This window comes from Paroedura picta, chromosome 2 (genome assembly GCF_049243985.1).
Source record: "Paroedura picta isolate Pp20150507F chromosome 2, Ppicta_v3.0, whole genome shotgun sequence".
Taxonomy (NCBI): Eukaryota; Metazoa; Chordata; class Lepidosauria; order Squamata; family Gekkonidae; genus Paroedura; species Paroedura picta.
Window position 1 is genome coordinate 5,839,304 of NC_135370.1, and position 18,928 is coordinate 5,858,231.

The window sequence follows — 18,928 nt, forward strand, 5'->3', positions numbered from 1 at the left end:
TTTTTTAATGCAGTGAACCAGACAAGCATTATTTGATGTATGAGCATGAGCGTGTTCCCATTGCAGTCTGCGAAAAAGAACCCAGCTCCATCATTGCCTTCGCTCTCAGGTAGAGATGAGCCTGTTCAGCTTTGTGAGTTATTTCTGTGTTTTGGAAAGGGACACACAACCTGATATTTAATGGCGAATGTCATTCTGCAATCTAAATCTTTCCCACCCCACCCTGTTTTTAGACCCTTATTCACAAAACCCATCTTGGCTTTGTTTTAACCTTAGGTGAGATGGGTCCTGTTCAAGAAGGGGATACTCTGATGAGAACATGTAGAACAGGCTTCCTCAGGAAGTGGTGGGTTCTCCAACTGGAAATTTTTTAACAGAGGCTAGATAGCCATCTGACGGAGAGGCTGATTCTGTGAAGGTTCAAGGGGATGATAGGTTAGCGTGGATGAGTGTCAGGGTTATGAGTGTTGTGCATAGTGCAGGGGGTTGGACTAGGTGACCCAGGAGGTCCCTTCCAAATCTATGATTCTATGTTTCACTGCCTCTGGAGGGCCGGAATATGCCCGGGAGTTGGGTTTTGGTCAAATGGGTGGGGTGGGGGTGTGATTGTGAACATAATATGCAGAAACAACAGTCCTGTGGTTCAATATATAAGTACCTAATTCCAATATCTAGACTTCTCCATTTACATAAATACATAAAGGTTTTGAAGTGCATATTGTCTCCATATGCAGTACCCAACGTGTTTGGGCCCTAGGCCTTCCTTGTTGTTGTTGTTAGGTGTGAAGTCGTGTCCGACCCATCGCGACCCTATGGACAATGATCCTCCAGGCCTTCCTGTCCTCTACGATTCCTCGAAGTCCATTAGGTTTGTACCTACTGCCTCAGTGACTCCATCCGGCCACCTCATTCTCTGTCGTCCCCTTCTTCTTTTGCCCTCGATCGCTTCCAGCATTAGGCTCTTCTCCAGGGAGTCCTTCCTTCTCATGAGGTGGTCAAAATATTTGAGTTTAATCTTCAGGATCTGGCCTTCTAAGGAGCAGTCTGAGCTGATCTCCTCTAGAACTGACTGGTTTGTTCGCCTTGCAGTCCAAGGGACTCGCAAGAGTCTTCTCCAGCACCAAAGTTCAGAAGCCTCAATTCTTTGACGCTCGGCCTTCCTTATAGTCCAACTTTCACAGCCATACATTGCAACTGGGAAGACCATAGCCTTGACTAGATGCACTTTTGTTGGCAGGGTGATGTCTCTGCTTTTTAGGATGCTGTCTAGATTTGCCATAGCTTTCCTCCCCAGGAACAAGCGTCTTTTAATTTCTTTGCTGCAGTCCCCATCTGCAGTGATCTTGGAGCCCAGGAAAATAAAATCTGTCACTACCTCCATTTCTTCCCCATCTATTTGCCAGGAATTAAAAGGTCCAGATGCCATGTTCTTAGTTTTCTTGATGTTGAGTTTCAAGCCAACTTTTGCACTCTCCTCCTTCACCCGCATCAACAGGCTCTTTAGTTCCTCTTCGCTTTCTGCTATCAGATCTAATTCCTTAAATCTATTTGTCACCTCTACTGTATATTCGTCAGGGATATAATTTCGTTCATACCTGAGTGGCCTAGTGATTTTCCCTACTTTCTTCAATTTAAGCCTAAATTTTGTAGCAAGAAGCTGATGATCTGAACCACAATCAGCTCCTAGTCTTGTTTTTACTGACTGTATAGAACTTCTCCATCTTTGGCTGCAGAGCACATAGTCAATCTGATTTCTGTGTTGACCGTCTGGCGTTGTCCATGTGTAGAGTCATCTCTTGGGTTGTTGGAAAAGAGTGATTGCTATGACCATTGTATTCTCTTGACAAAATTCCACCAGTCTGTGCCCTGCTTCATTTTGTACACCAAGGCCAAACTTGCCTGTTATCCCGGTAATCTTTTGGCTTCCTACTTTAGCATTCGAATCCCCCATGATGATAAGCACATCATTTTTTGGCGTTGCTTCTAGAAGGTAGGGCTTCATAGAACTGGTCAACTTCCTCCTCTTCAGCAGTAGTGGTTGGAGCATAGACCTGGATTACTGTGATGTTGAATGGTTTGCCTTGGATTCGAACTTTCTGTCATTTTGGGGATTGTATCCCAAGACTGCTTTTCCTACTCTTTTATTGATTATGAAGGCTACTCCATTTCTTCTGCGAGATTCTTGTCCACAATAGTATACCTGATGGTCATCTGAATTAAATTCACCCATTCCTGCCCATTTTAGTTCACTGATTCCTAAAATGTCGATGTTCAGTCTTGTCATCTCTTGTTTAACCACATCCAGCTTGCCTTGATTCATGGATCTGACATTCCAGGTTCCTATGGAATAAAAATCTTTACAGCATCGGGCTGTCTTTTCGCCACCAGTTACTTCCACAACTGAGTGTCCTTTTGGGTTTGGCCCAGTCACTTCATTCGTTCTGGCGCTACTCGTACTAGCTGTCTGCTCATCCCCAGTAGCATATTGGACACCTTCCGACCTGAGGGGCTCATCTTCCGGCATCATATCGTTTTGCGTTTTGAACCTGTCCATAGAGTTTTCATGGCAAAGATACTGGAGTGGTTTGCCATTTCCTTCTCCAGTGGATCACCTTTTGTCAGAGCTCTCCGCTATGATCTGTCCGTCTTGGGTGGCCCTGCACGGCATAGCTCATAGCTTCACTGAGCTACACCAAGCCCCTTTGCCATGATAAGGCAGCGATCCTTGAAGGGGAGGCCTTCCTTAGTGGTTGTCATATTCGTCCTCCCAACTTCCTCAGGAGTGTTGGCTTAGAGGTTCAGCGAGTTTGTGGGTCCTTCACCCATCCCTAACTCCACATTCCTGTTTCTTTTCTGTACCTTTCCTCCTCCCCTTCCACCCCACAGTTTATGACAGGCAGAGACTATCTCCCCTGCTGTGTTGTATTCTTCCTTGTCTATCACCAACCTTGGTTCACATGGTTGGGGTTGGAAATTTACTGCCAGGAATGGCAGAGAGTGCAAACTGAATGACTCCTGAATTTGCACTTTTAGATCAAAAGCCTCTTATATGAGAACAGTTTATCCCGCTTAAAAATAATCTCCTGTATATAGACCCTAGGGGGCCACCTGTATTTGACTCTGTCAATGCTCCTGCTCCTGCCAAGCTGTCAGGATCAGGCCATCTGATCTCTGCCATAATTTGTGGTTGACCTGAGGGACTCCATCTTGGTTTGATGTGTGCTGTTTGAAGAACCTTTTATAACCCTTTTATGACCCTGAACTATTTGTCACTGCCCTTAGTTGTTTGCTTCATGCTGTGCTTCAGTCTTACAAATGTTTATCTGTACTTTGTTACCAGGAAAGGAGGGCCTGCCTGACACCCAAGGCCAGACAGTCTGGCGAGGGCCTGGAAAGGCGCCCGGGATGGCATCTGTGGGAGGGGGAATTTCACTCCCTGGGAATTGTACTATTTTGGGTGGGAAAGAGCCATTGAAAGTGTTTGCTGTCTATGTATTGATCAGAATCGACTATGATCGTTGAAGTGTTCTGAGCTGTTAACAATAAAGCTTTCTATTAACCCAGAAGCAATGTTAGTCTGTCTGCCTTTGACACAAGTTATGTCTCGCTTTACCTCATGGAATCCCTCAATAAAGACTGATTTCTTTGCACCAAATGTGTCTAAAGCTGTTCTCTACGAGGGGGTCTCCAGTGGTCAACCAGACCAGCCTTCAGTCTGTGACAGTGGTATAATTCAATCTGAGTGCTGCATTAATTTAGCAAAAATGTATATAAAACTGATGCATTTGCACTACACGTGCAGTTACATTTTACTTTTGTTTTCTTTATTCCAGACTTTTCATTACCTTCTTTTGACAGGGCTGTATTTTTCTCCCTTTTGGGGGGTTGCACTAGTTATATGTTGGTGCATGCTACAGTTGTCAAACAAACATGTTTGAACACTTCTTGGTTAAAACAAATATTTGAGCATAGAAAACTGTTATCTCAAGGAAAAGGCTTAGCTTCTTTCTCATTTCAGTTTTCAGTGGGGGGGGGGGGGTAGGAATAAAATGTGTTTTGTCTCTGTGAGCTTTCAGATATTCTTTGAATGCAACTGCCCAGGTGGGTTTTCTCATCCAAGGGGGAAGCACAGGGTGACAGCATTTTGATCCTTTGGGGGCCGCATCCAGCAATGTGTGAGCACAAAGGAAAAAAGGTACTCAGCATTGCTCAACTTGCCCGAGCAATAGCTGAATAGCTGCATCTACACACAGCTTTTTTATATTTTTGAATAAAATTCTGATCTGTGTACAAAGCAGATGGGTCATTAAACACAATTTTGAAATTGGATCAAAAAATACCGTCCACTGTGCTTTCCATATTCAGAAAATGTAACATTCAATGTGGTTGCCTTCTGGTGTAAATGGGCACCAAGGAGCAGTGGCAGTGCTGCATGCCCAAATTCTGATGTCTCTTCAGAAACCTTCTGTAGCAGTTCAGCCCTTAGCCCACAGGTTTTTCTGGTGGGAATTCTGCCAGTGGGAATTCTGACAGATGTCTTTTTCCTTTACAGTTGCAAGGAGTACAGAAGTGCCTTAGATGAACTGTCCAAAGCATCTTTGAAAAGCAACGGAGAAGAAGGACTTCAAACGAGCAGGTGATGTTGTGATATCTACTCATCACAAGTGATATGGAACAGGGCCCCTAATCCTTCCCCATCTGCTCGGAAAAATACTGGTAGCTTCATTTCATTAGCACTGCAGGATCAGTAGGCAGTGTGTATTATTAATCATATCATATTTATAGACTACTGCTCCTGAACCAGCCCTATCATGGCAGTTAGCAACAAAGTTAAAACACAGCAATCTAAAACAATTAAAGCCAATAACCGCCCCAACTAATGCAGAACCCTTACCGTAGGCATATTTCTCAGGGTTGGTGCCAGAAGTTGGTACTTAGAGGAGGAGGCCAAAATCTTCCCTTGACCTGGCTGGAGGGAAATGCTCTGTATAAGAGGCCTTGCAGAACCGTGCAAGGTCTGTCAGGGCCCTTAGCTCTTCTGGGAGCTCATTCCACCAGGGTGGGGGGCGGGGGGAGAATGCTGTTTGATTGTTAACTAGCTGTTTGTTTCTAAATATTTTGGCATTAAATGAGTTATTTAAAATTGGTAATGTTGTGTATTTTGTATGTTTACCCTGGCATCTAGTGATAGAGGGGAGATTAGCATGTAATATGAGACAGCTTGCAGCCCCAAAATATTCTCTTCGCTCACCTGTGCATTGCAAGTTTGATAGAAGAAGAGTTGGTTCTTATATGCCACTTTTCTCTACCCAAAGGAGTCTTAAAGCGGTTTACAGTCACCTTCCCTTTCCTCTCCCCACAACAGATATCCTGTGAGGGAGGGGAGGCTGAGAGAGCCCTGATATTACTGCTCAGTCAAAACAGAAGAAGAGTTGGATCTTATATGCCACTTTTCTCTACCCAAAGGAGTCTCGAGACAGCTTAGTCACCTTCCCTTTCCTCTCTCCACATCAGACACCTTATGAAGGAGGTGAGGCTGAGAGAGTCCTGATATTACTGAAGAAGGTTGGTTTACATGCTGCTTTTCGCTACCTGAAGGAGTCTCAAAGCAGCTTCCACTCGCCTTCCCTTTTCCTCTCCCCACAACAGACACCCAGTGAGGGAGGTGAGAAGAAGAGTTGGTTCTTATATGCTGCTTTTCTCTACCAGAAGGAGTCTCAAAGCGGCTTACATTCGCCTTCCCTTTCCTCTCCCCACAACAGACACCCAGTGAGGGAGGTGAGAAGAAGAGTTGGTTCTTATATGCCGCTTTTCTCTACCAGAAGGAGGCTCAAAGTGGCCTACAGTCGCCTTCCCTTTCCTCTCCCCACAACAGACACCCTGTGAGGTGGGTGAGGCTGAGAGAGCCCTGATATTCCTACTCGGTCAGAACAGCTTTATCAGTGCTGTGGCGAGCCCAAGGTCACCCAGCTGGCTGCATGTGGGGAAGTGTGCAATCAAGCCCAGCTCACCAGATTACAAGTTGGCACTCCTAACCACTACACCAAGCTGGCTCTCCAGTCCAGTCTTACAGCTTTCTAATGCCTCCCTTTGCATGGAGCTTGAGCTTTCACGTCATTTGTTGGTCTATCAATGGCTACTAGCCGAGATAAGCTGTATTGACCCTCCCTGTTCATAATTCTGAATGTCCGTTGACGGGAACATTGAAGGATGGCTTTTGCCACCATGCCTCGCTTGGAGGATAACTGGTCCCCTTTGGGGACATGTGATGTGACCAGGTAATTTGAGCTGCCAAAACTGTCAGGTTCGATGGTCAACATTCCCAGGCCTGAGGATGGGGATAGGAGTAGAAGGGCATGTGTGTGCTTTGAGTGAAGATTCTCTTGGAGTGATGTTTATAGCTGGTGGGTTGTAAAAGCATATTGACAATAAGTATTTGTTTCCAGTCTGGCCGAGAGCAGAACAAAGAACAGCAGTCCAGTCCGGCTGCCAGAGACAAGCGTGGGACCAATGAACCAAGTGGCAGAGGCGGAACAGCGTAAGAATGGGGAAAAAAATTGGTTTCCCCCCTTTAAACAACAAGAAGAAGGTTGTTTTTTATGCTTAGTTTTTTACTACCCGAAGGAGTCTCAAAGTGGCTTACAATTGCTTTCCCTTCCTCTCTCCACAACAGACACCCTGTAATGTAGGTGAGGTTGAGAGAGCTCTGACTGGACTGCTCAGTCAGAACAGCTCTGACAGGACTGTGACTAGCCCAAGGTCACCCAACGTGGTTGCATGTGGAGGAGTGCAGAATCAAAGCCAGCTCATCAGATTAGAAGCTGCTGCTCTACACCCCACCTCCCCTCAAGATAGTATGTGTATTGCTTTGGGAACCAAACTCATATTTAAGCAAGGAAAGCAGATGATGGTAAGGCAGCTTTAGTATATTCCAGCTGAGGATTTGTTATCAGCTCTGCAAGATAACAATATGGATTCAAAAAGCCCCAACAACAACCATCCCAGCCTGCATATGATTGTGCTGTAAAGCTGTTGAAACTGATCGGGTATATAATTAAAGCTGATCTAATCAGCCAAAGTTCTAGTTATTCCATTCCCAATCCCAGGTGTCCCAATCCCAATCCCCCTCCGCCCCCGAGCCAAGAGGTAAACAAACAAATCATCTTTTTTCTTGTATCCTGCCATTCCTGGTAGCTCAGGGTGGATAACAACATGAATTAAAATTTTAAAACAGTAGAATCATAGAATCATAGAATCATAGAGTTGGAAGGGGCCATACAAGCCAACCATAGGACCTCTGTCTTTGTAGGGCTGAGCTTCAGGTGACTCTGCCTGATCCATTTTGTCGCTGCTTCCAGACATCTGGCTAAGGATTCTGGGGGGGAGTCAGGGCGGACATCCATCAGGAGGAAGAGCTCGGTGTCATCCGCATATTGGTGGCAACCCAGCCCAAACCTCATAGTTGGATGGGGCCATACAGGCCATCTAGTCCAACCCCCTGCTCAACGCAGGATCAGCCCTAAGCATCCTAAAGCATCCAAGAAAAGTGTGTATCCAACCTTTGCTTCAAGACTGCCAGTGAGGGGGAGCTCACCACCTCCTTAGGCAGCCTATTCCACTGCTGAACTACTCTGACTGTGGAAATTTTTTTCCTAATATCTAGCCATTACTGCGTGTCCTTTCCTCTGCAGCCAATGGGAACAGCATCCTGCCCTTCTCCAAATGACAACCTTTCAAATACTTAAAGACGGCTATCATGTCCCCTCTCAACCTCCTTTTCTCCAGGCTGAACATTCCCAAGTCCCTCAACCTATCTTCATAGGGCTTGGTCCCTTGGCCCCAGATCATCCTCGTCGCTCTCCTCTGTACCCTTTCAATTTTATCTACGTCCTTCTTGAAGTGAGGGCTCCAGAACTGCACACAGTACTCCAGTTGTGTATGTTAAAAATATGTTAAAAAGTACCGGACCAAGCACCGAGCCCTGAGGTACCCCGCTACTCACCTCCCTCCAATCTGATGAAACACCATTGACAACAACTCTTAGAGTGAGGTTCTCTAACCAATTCCCTATCCACCTAACTATCTGAAAATCCAGATTGCAGTCCTTCAATTTATCCATCAGAACATCATGGGGAACCTTATCAAAAGCTTTACTAAAATCCAAGTAAACGACATCAACCGAATTTCCACAATCCAGCAAACCTGTCACTTGGTCAAAAAAGGAAATCAGGTTGGTCTGACAGGACCTGTTGGAGACAAATCCATGCTGACTTCCTTGGATCACCAAATTGTTCTCCAGATGTTTGCAGATCACTCCCTTTAATATCTGCTCCATTATCTTACCCACAACAGAGGTCAGACTCACTGGTCTGTAGTTTCCCAGGTCATCCTTCCTCCCTATTTTGAAGATTGGAATAATGTTTGCTCTCTTCGTCCTCCGGGACATCTCCAGTCCTTAAAGAGGTCCCAAAGATGATGGACAAGGGTTGTGCAAGTTCTCTGGAAAGTTCTTTGAGCACTCTCGGGTGCATTTCATCCAGCCCAGGGGATTTGAACTCATCCAGTGCAGCTAAATGCCTCTCAACAACCTCTCTGTCCATGTCAGCCTGCTACCCAGACACTATCTCTTGGCTACTGCCATCTCTAGATGTGCCTAAACCCTTTGACCTGTGGGAAAAACAGATGTAAAATAGGTGCTGAGCCTTTCTGCTTTCTCTGCATCCTCTGTTAGAGTTTGTCCATCCTCACCCAACAGTGGGGCTTATTGCCTCCTTTACTTTATGTTTGCTCCTCACATAACTGAAAAATCTTTTCTTGTTACAGTGGGCTTCCCTGGCCAATCTTAGCTCATTCTCAGCTTCGGCCTTTCTGATGATTGATCTACAGTGCCTAGTAACCTGTAGGTACTCTTCTTTAGAGCTCTGTCCTTCCCTCCATTTCCTGAATATTTCCCTTTTCTTTCTTAGTTCCTCTTGAAGTTCTCTGTTCATCCAAATAGGCTTCTTGGAGCTCCTGTAGTGTTTTCTTCTTTCTGGGATAGTCATTGATTGAGCATGCAATAGCTCTTGTTTGAGTAGCGCCCACCCTTCACATGCTCCCTTCCCTTCCAGCATTCTCGTCCATGGTATGACACTCATCATGTCTCTGAGTTTATTAAAGTTTGCCCTACGAAAATCCAACATCCGTGTCTGGCTACAAGCTTCCTTGGCTCCCCATCTCAAAAGGAATTCTATGAGGACATGGTCACTTTCCCCTAGGGTCCCCACCTCCTTCAACTCATCCACCAACTCTTGCCTGTTGGTCAGTATTAAGTCCAGTATGGCTGAACCTCTTGTGGGTTCATCTACCATTTGATAAATGAAATTGTCAGCCAGGCAGGTCAGAAACTTGGATGACTGAGGACGCTTTGCAGAGTTTGTTTCCCAGCACACATCTGGGAAATTGAAGTCACCCATGATGACAAGGTCCTGCCGCTTGGATATTTTCTCAAGCTGCTCACAAAGTGCTGCATCCACATCCTCTCGTTGGTCAGGCAGTCGGTAGCAGACACCAACCACTACACTGTTTGTTTTCCCCTCGCTTATTTTCTCCCAGATGCTTTCCTCTGTAGATATGCTCTCCTTCACTGGAATTTCCTGACAGGTAAGCCCTTTCCTCACATACAGTGCCACTCCTCCACCTCTTCGATCTATTCTGTTTTTTCTGAACAGTTCATATCCATCCACTATTACATTCCAGTCATGACAATCATTCCACCAAGTTTATGTGATGCCTACTAGATCATACCTTTCCATCAGCATGAGAAATTCCAGCTCTTCCTTCTTATTGCCCATGCTTCAGGCATTAGTATAAAGACATCTGAATCCTTTTACTTTTAGTTCCCTATGAGCTGGCCTTGCCGGTTGGGCTGCCTCCGATCGTTTTCCTTCCTTACACTCCCCATGTTGATCGTCTCCTTCCCCTAGTGGCTTCAGTTTAAAGCTCTCCTGATGAATCTCCCCAGGTTCCTGCCAAACATATTCTTCAAACACATAATTATCTTAACAATTTTTTGCCTTAATATTTGTGAAAAGCCACTCTGGGCAGAGTGCTGACTGGGATACCTCTAGGTGTCTGGCCTGCGCTTCTGCCTGTATGGACGCACCCGGATTCGGCTGGCCCCTGGAGCACTCACTTCCAGAAGCCGTCTGAGAGGTGTTCTGCCCACCTCACAGCCAGACACTGGCTAGCCGAGGAGAGGCTCTCGCGGCTCTGTGCTTCGCCCCTGATCAGCCCGCTCACAAGGAGCCATGGCGGCCCAGCCAGCATTGCGGCTGTTGGCCCACCCACCAGTGGGGCTGCCGCTTCGCCCAGTGCGCGGCAGCCCAACCAGCTACTGGGACGTTCGCCACCATAATGCCCTGCTCGGACGCCACACACCCTCCGACCGACCGACGACCCGTAATGCCCACCGCAACTACGGTAGGTCCACTGCCAGCTGCCCCCTCTCGAGGCGCACCCCACTAGCACCCGTTGCATTCCTGGATACAACGAGCTTGAAGGCTAGTTATTAAATTAAAAAACAGTATAATCATTAAAACATTTATATATGCCATCAGCCCCATTGGGAGGTACTGGGGGGGATCACATATCTTTCTGGGGGGTGCAGATCTTCCATTCCAGCAGTGAGGCCAGCACTACTTCTTGTTCCATAGGCCTGGCAAGGAGCTCTATCTTGCAGGTCCTGATCTTTTTTGGCAGAGTGTTCTACCAGACCGGGCCAAGGCCAAAAAGGCCCTGTTCAAGGCCAATCACACCGCTTTTGATCTGGGAATCCTAAGCAGGTTTTGGTCTGATGACCTCAGTGCTGGGGAGGGGAGTAGAAGGCAAGATACAGGAGCTTGTTGCAATAACAGAAGTGGTTTGCTCTGTTACATTCTGAGAGATGTCTTGTTTACAGAAGAGAGGGAGACAACCAGGAATGGATCCTATTTAGTACTGCAGGAATCAATCTGTGGCCACCCTGTGCCATTTCAGGCACTGTGTTGGACTTTCACCCAGACTCTTCTATATGAAAAGGTAGCATGTTGGGAAGATGGACTGACAACCTAGATTCTCCCAGGATCCCCTCATGGTTCTCAGCGGCTGCCAGCCATGGTGGCTAGAGGGAACCTCCCCATTCAGAGGCAGTAAACCTCTGAATTCCAGTGCCAGGAGGCTATGCTGGGGAAGACCTCAGCCTCTGTGGCCTGTTGGCCCTCCAGAATGACTGGCTGGCCATTGTGTAAGACAGGATGCTGCTGGACCACTGGTCTGATCCAACAGGGCTCCTCTTATGTCAGGCTTTTGTCTAAGAGTACATCCAGCCAAGAGCACTCTTATTAGCCATCTCAAGTGTTACCCAGCAGCCACCTTTTCACTGGAGTGGCAAGAACTAGGCCGTAACTGCAGGATGGAAAGTGGGGAACCCCCAAAGAAGAGGCCTGCCCTATGGGGATGCATCAAGATGGGTCTGTAGCCATAGAAAAGAGTCCAGTAGCCCCTTAAAGCCTAACAAAATGTACTCCCTCCAGAGTATACTGGCATAGATGGCCTAAAGAGAATGGAAGGCCTAAGAGGCAAGAGAACTGGGGCACTCAGGGTTACAGTGTTATGATTTGTATTGTTTTACTGTTTTATCAGTTTATGGAGAATTTTTAAAAGTTGTATACCACCCTGAGCATATTAGTTTATAAATCTAATTCATAATAATAACATTTGTTGCAGGGGTTGAGCTTTCGTGAGTCAGATCTGAAGACGTGAGTGGGGACTCACAAAAGCTCTTCACCTGCCACAAATCTTGTTAGTATTTAAGGTGCCACTGGACTCTTGTCCATTTCTATTGCCATAGGGAATGTGTGCATTGATGTTCATAGGTATGTCAGACTTCCATCCCTAATGCTCAGGGCACTTCAGGATCACCACATTACTTTTGGAAGAACAGCTGCCATTGAGATGGATAGAGTGCCCAAAAGATACTTTTTCCATTGGTCAAGGACAGTATTTTGTAGTGGGATAGATTCAAATGGGCAGCCGTGTTGGTCTTAAGTAGCACAATAAAATCAGAGTCCATTTGCACCTTTAAGACCAACAAAGATTTATTCAGAGCGTGAGCTTTCGAGAGTGCTTTCATTCGAAAGCCACGCTCTGAATAAATCTTCGTTGGTCTTAAAGGTGCAACTGGACTCTGATTTTATTACAGTGATTTAGTCCTCTGACTCTGTAGAGTTCTTACTTTAAAAAATCCACACCAGTAACAACATCTTAAGCCACCCATTCTGTTTTGATGGCTTTTTGTTTTGCCAAATTAATAAAGTTTTAACATTTCAAGAAATAAGAAAAACCAAGGGGAAAAGCGCCAGATGTCTGTAGCATCAGAACGGTTCCAACTGATAGAGAAATCTGTGTGGAACTCGAGAACAAATAAATTTGGCAGGAGTCAAAACCTCAGGCAGTTTCCAATGGTGTTTTTTTGCTAAATGGATTTAATTGGATAAAGGCAGACTGATTGACCAATGCCAACCATTCCCCTCCTTGCTTTGCTTGTAGCAAAGAAGCCGTACGGGGTGCTGTCCTTCTTCCGTGGAACTGGAGGGAAAAGCCCCGATCTCTCCGCCCAGAAAAAGGAGACTTTGCGTGGAGCAGACAGCGCCTACTACCACGTTGGGCAGACAGGCAAAGAAGGGGCAGAGAACCAAGGAGCAGATGCTCCAGGTAAGTTTGCATTGTTGGAGGGGACCAGGCCTCCAGGTTACATGACCGCTCAGAATCCTCCTTCAGCAGTGAAGCAGATGCTCACAGAAAGCTCCTCTCATTCTCTCCAAATATATACAGTTTGGCAGCTATGTCCAGCAAACTTATGGAACGATAGTTCTGAGGATCCACTCTACTTCCTCTTTTAAACACTAGAACAACAATACTCAGTTTCCATCCTGAGGCCAGGAAAACACCTGTGGTATTTACCTGGGTGAATAACTTAGCTAAAATGCGTGCCCAGTAGCTAGGATAGTTAGAGCCTCCTATCTGGTTAATATCTCCTCCCACAACCTCAGAATAGCCTTGACTTCCATTTGGTTTCAAACCATGGTCTTTGGTACCTTGCTAGCTGGACACAATTCCCAAATATTGCTGGCTTTGCATATTTGTATCTGCGAAGCTTCATTTCCACAGGACCTCTCACACAATGTGTTATCTTGTCCTCTCTACATAGAGCCCATAACCACATTGCATCAAATTTTTTGTTATTAAAAACAGTATTCCATCTACATTAGTGGTTCTCAACCTTCCTAATGCTGTAACCCTTTAATCCAGTTCCTCCTGTTGTGGTGACCCCCAACCATAAAATTATGCAAGTGTTCTTTCACAGAGATTAAACTGGAACTGACCAATGGTGTGAAGATCCATGGTTCAGGATTGTACATAGATTGTTCCCCCCCCCCCGGGGTTTCTCAGTTTAGTTCTGCCTTTTGTCCCACTGAGCTGCGCTGCCACCTGGAGTGCCTGGCAGAAGACTGCACTGCTGGAATGGCTGGCGGCCGAGCACAAGCGCCTGCAGAGGAGCAGCAACCGTGGCCAAGTTGCTCACCCTGCCGTGACCCCTGTGAAAGGGTTGTTGGACCCCCAGGTTGAGAACCACTGATCTACATCATAATAAGAAATAGGTGATCCATACTTGGATAGGTGATAGAAATAGGTGATCCATACCTTGGCCATATCATTACAACATTACTTTTGGAACAACAGCTGCCATCGAGAAACTACCTGAGGTTTTGTCTCCTGCCAAATTTATTTGTTCTCAAGTTCCACACAGATTTCTCAGTGGGGAAGGCAATTATGCTAGGATTGGTCAGGGGAAAAAGGAAACCAGGTCAACAAAGAACACGGTGGTTAGATACGATCAAAATGGAAACCTGCCAGAACGTTGTGCAACTAAAAGAAACGGTGCAAGATCAAAAATTCTGGTGACAATTGAGCCATAGAAACGCCAAGACTCAACTGAATGGCTAACATCATCATCAATTCATACAAGATTACAACATTTATAAAAATAAAATAATGATGTAAAAGCATATTTAACATCAATTCCAACCCTAGTTTCTATCATCAAAATCTAATGCATTCAACATGGTCTCCATTCTTAACAAAGTGGGTCCCCAGATACTCTCAAAATCTTTTGTTTTTCTGATATAATGACAATTTAATATGAATATATATTTCTCTCCTGCCCCAAGTCTTCAAATTGGGTGGTTTCTTATTTTTCCAAACTTTAGTGAAATTCATAGAGGAGCTTGGATAAACATTCTCCTTTCAGTTCAGGAAGATAGTTTAATAAAACTCTTTCTGGTTGTATGTGTCAGATTGTAATGGCCTTTGGCCACAGACAATAAACTTTACTGTGTCCTCTAATATTGTCCAGAGAAAGGCTGCATAGTCAACTGGTGCCTGGACTTCCAGCAAGCAGTCTGCATGTCCTCATCAGCCTCTCTGCAGTATCAAGTTTTGGAGGCACCACCATGCGTGAGAGAGGTTTGCACCAATGAGCCAACTGACTTGGGTTTCTCCTGTTTTGTTAACTGTGTTTTGGGATGTTTGCTGCTTTTAACAGTTCAGCATTCAGAAAACGATCACAGCTGAGCCTTTTGCTTGAAAAGAACAGGTCTTCAGTAGGTGGGGAAGAGTTTTGTGTATGTTCCTTAGGGCAAGGCACCCAAAATCTTTTTGAGAGCCAGCATGGTGTAGTGGTTAAAAGTAGTGACTTCTAATTTGGCAATCCAGGTTTCCACATGCAGCCAGCTAGGCGACCTTGGGCCAGTCACACTCCTATTAGAGCTGTTGTGACCAAGCAATCCTGCCAGGGCTCTCACAGCCTCACCTATCTCCCAGGGTGTCTGTTGTGGATATAGGAAGGGAAGGCTATTGTAAGCCACTGAGACTCCTTTGGACAGTGAAAACCAACGTTTTCTTTTACTCCTTCAGATGAAGCAGACGGAAGTGATGTGCAGAAGAAACAGCTGGCCAATCCACATGTCGAGCTCCGTAAGTAGGAGTCAGATAGGGGACCTGCCTGAAGACGAAAATGACTCCCATCCAACACAGTGTCAGCAATGATGGCAGTCCACAAATGGAATGAACCAATAAGGGTAGCCTCCCATTGAATGGGACTTAGAATCATAGAGTTGGAAGGGGCCATACAGGCCATCTTGTCCAACCCCCTGTTCTATGCAGGATCAGCCCAAAGCATCCAAGAAAAGTGTGTATCCAACATTTGCTTGAAGACTGCCAGTGAGGGGGAGCTCCTTAGGCAGCCTATTCCACTGCTGAACTACTCTGACTGTGAAAAAATTTTTCCTGATATCTAGCCTATATCGTCGTACTTGAAGTTTAAACCCATTACTGCGTGTCCTTTCCTCTGCAGCCAATGGGAACAGAATCCTGCCCTCCTCCAAATGACAACCTTTCAAATACTTAAAGACGGACCCAACAGTGGGCCTATTACCTCCTTTACTTTACGTTTGCTCCTCACATAACTGAAAAATCTTGTTACAGTGGGCTTCCCTGGCCAATCTTAGCTCACTCTCAGCTTTGGCCTTTCTGATAATTGATCTACAGTGCCTAGTAACCTGTAGGTACTCTTCTTTAGAGTTCGGTCCTTGCCTCTATTTCCTGAACGTTTCCCTTTTCTTTCTTAGTTCCTCTTGAAGTTCTCTGTTCATCCAAATAGGCTTCTTAGAGCTCCTGCAGTCTTTTTGTCTTTTTGGGATAGTCATTGATTGAGCATGCAATAGCTCTTGTTTGAGTAGCGCCGACCCTTCACATTCTCCCTTCCCTTCCAGCATTCTCGTCCATGGTATGACACTCATCATGTCTCTGAGTTTATTAAAGTTTGCCCTAAGAAAATCCAACATCCATGTCTGGCTACAAGCTTCCTTGGCTCCCCATCTCAAAAGGAATTCTATGAGGACATGGTCACTTCCCCCTAGGGTCCCCACCTCCTTCACCTCATCCACCAACTCTTGCCTGTTGGTCAGTATTAAGTCCAGTATGGCTGAACCTCTTGTCGGTTCATCTACCATTTGATAAATGAAATTGTCAGCCAGGCAGGTCAGAAAGTTGCATGTCTGAGGACTTCCTTACTCTCTGTGTACTTCCTTACTCTCTGTGTACCCAAGAAGTCAGTCTGCTTTAAAGCAGAAAGGCACTAAACACCTGCCCTGCCCTGGATGACCCAGACTATCTCCATCTGGTTAGATCTCAGAAGCTAAGGCCCTGGATAGCACTTGGAAGGGAGACCACCATGGAAGTCCAGGATCACTATGCAGAGAAAAGCAGTGGTACTACCTCTGAACATCTCTTGCTTTAAGAACCCTGCTGGGTCACTGTACGTCAGCTGAGACTTGATGGCTCTTTCCATTAGCACCAAACCCCTGCAAGCCTTTATACAGATCTTCTTATGTAGAGGCATGGGAACATAAAGACCTTTTATACTGATTTGTTGAGAAGCAAGTTTTTTTTTCTTAAAAAAAAAAACTCCAGAAAATTGTAATTAACTTGCTCATCAAATTACATTCTCAGTAGATCCTGTCTTAATGGCTGGTACTGCAAGTCTGAAACAAGGAAAAGAGGGTCTTGCAGTTGTCACCATAATGAAAATGAGCCTGCCTGCCTTTGCCATGTGAACTAAGGAGGTGGTGAGCTCCCCCTCACTGGCAGTCTTCAAGCAAAGGTTGGATACACTTCTTGGATGCTTTAGGATGCTTAGGGCTGATCCTGGACTAGATGGCCTGCATGGCCCCTTCCAACTCTATGATTCTATGAACTGTATCCAAACCAAGAAGGGCTCTCTTGGTCAGAAGAAACCATATGAGGAAAGGCTTGGGAATGTTTAGCCTGGAGAGGAGGCTGAGAGGGGACATGATGGTTCTCTTGAAGTATTTGAAAGGTTCTCACTTGAAGGAGGACAGGGAGCAGTTCATTTTGCCAGCAGAGGTTAGGACCCACAGTAATGACTTTAAACTATATATAGAACAGTACCAGCTAAATATCAGGGGGGGAATTTAAAAAGTAGTTCAGCAGTGACATCGGCTGCCTAAGGAAGTGGTGAGTTCCCCATCACTGGCAGTCTTCAAGCAGTAGCTCCTTATCCTGGATGCTTGAGGCAGATCCTGCATTGAGCAGGAGGTTGGACTAGGTGGCCTGTATGATCCCATCCAATTCTAGGATTCTAGACCATGATTTGTAACAGTAGATGGTGTCTTGTTGTGGAAGCCAGTTGCTGATTCTTGCTTTCTTTCTCAGCAGGTGCCTATAAACTGGCTTCAGAAGTCTACTGGGGGGAGGGCAAGTGTTTGAGACCCATTTTTCCAGCAGGGCACTTGAACTATCCCCCCACCCATCTCCTCTCCTCCCTCCAGATTTGTATGTCTTTGCTTACAATCTGTCATTTGGGGACTATCTGCATAGGCACAGAATTTCACTGGCAAGGTGATACTCTTCTAGCCTTTTTCAACCTATTGACCATGGAGGAACCCCTTAAATACTTTTAAGGCTTTGATGAACCCTGGAAGTGGTGCCATGCCCATTCAGAGATTTGGCGTGGAAGTAAGATGAGTCGATCATTTACTGTTTTCAGCCAATGAGTTAATCATTTACTGTTTTCATTATGGAGAAAGAGACTAGATCTGTGAAGCAACAGGGGAAGTGGGCTCCAGTGACATCTAGTGATGTCAGTGGCCATCTGGACTTCTGAGAAAGGCCACTCAGCTCCTGGGGAGCTCTTGCAGAACCCTAGTGTTCCCTGGAACCCTGGTTTGGAATCCCTGTGCTGTTCAGTCAAGCGGTAGGGTTGTTATTCATTTAATGTGTGTTGTGTGCACAGAAAAAGTGTGTGATCCTTTTTTCATGTTTGATGTTACAGATAGGGTCTTTATGAAGGGAAACATCTCAAGGAGAACATATCTCTGGTGGAATTAGCAAGAAGAAACTACCGTTGTCTGCCCATGAAGCACCAACTCTGACCCATGCACTGCCTTTATTGATGAAGGGCTTTCTCTTTCCTTTGCAGAATTCTCCGATGCCAATGCCAAATTCTACTGCCGGATTTACTACGCAGGAGAGTTCCATAAAATGCGTGAAGTGATCCTTGGGAGCAGTGAGGAGGATTTCATCCGTTCTCTCTCTCACTCTTTGCCCTGGCAAGCCCGAGGAGGCAAATCGGGAGCTGCTTTTTATGTAACGGAAGGTAACATTTTGACTTATTTGTTACTTTATACACAGTCCACCTTTCTCATTAGGGACTCAAGGCAGATTACACCAAGTGAGTCCCTACAATCAACAGGATGGGACATTCAAAAAATTATGCAGTGGGATTATTAGGATTGTAGTGGTCGTGAAGTAGCCAGAAGTCTAAAAAGCAGCACAAGTATTTAACATGATACATTAAACCCAATTTTTTTGAACCTGTGGGCCCCTTTGGAATTCTGATGCACCGTCCTTAATGCAGCCACAAAATGGCTGCTGCAGGAGGGGGAGCTAGGTACAAAATGACTGCCGCAATTTACCTCCAGTAACATAGGAGTTATCCTTGCAGTGAGGTAGCAGCTGCTGCCCTAAGCAATATTTTTAAAAAAATCTCTAATAGCCAGTCAAAAGCCTTGCCTTTCTGGCCCTTCTCACTTTCTAAAAGCACTTGGTGGGTGCCATGGCTCCTGTGGGCACCACCTTAGGGACCCTTGAAATAAGCAATGTGAAAATACGCAGAAGGTAAGCTATATGCCGTACATCCTCTGTATTGGTGTTGGCACAGGGTTTTTCATGCAGTAGAGTGCTCTCGGCACCTTGAATATATTTAGATCCACCCACTTTTTCATTCTTGCACCAAGGGCTAAAAGTTAGGCTTGTGCTACTGTTAGAC

General features: G+C 45.6%; 1 protein-coding gene across 5 annotated transcripts in view; it reads left to right on the forward strand.

The window, feature by feature from the left end:
* The window catches only part of PIKFYVE (phosphoinositide kinase, FYVE-type zinc finger containing), a 241,446-nt gene that overhangs the window by 199,063 nt on the left and 23,455 nt on the right, over positions 1-18,928 (forward strand). For 4 of the 5 annotated variants that reach the window (XM_077319274.1, XM_077319278.1, XM_077319276.1 and 1 more), the window contains 6 exons: positions 14-109; positions 4,553-4,636; positions 6,447-6,538; positions 12,568-12,732; positions 14,995-15,054; positions 18,080-18,256. In XM_077319274.1, coding sequence (XP_077175389.1) covers positions 14-109; positions 4,553-4,636; positions 6,447-6,538; positions 12,568-12,732; positions 14,995-15,054; positions 18,080-18,256 — 674 coding nt within the window. The remainder of the gene's footprint in view (positions 1-13; positions 110-4,552; positions 4,637-6,446; positions 6,539-12,567; positions 12,733-14,994; positions 15,055-18,079; positions 18,257-18,928) is intronic. The other variant, XM_077319275.1, reaches the window with a different exon arrangement.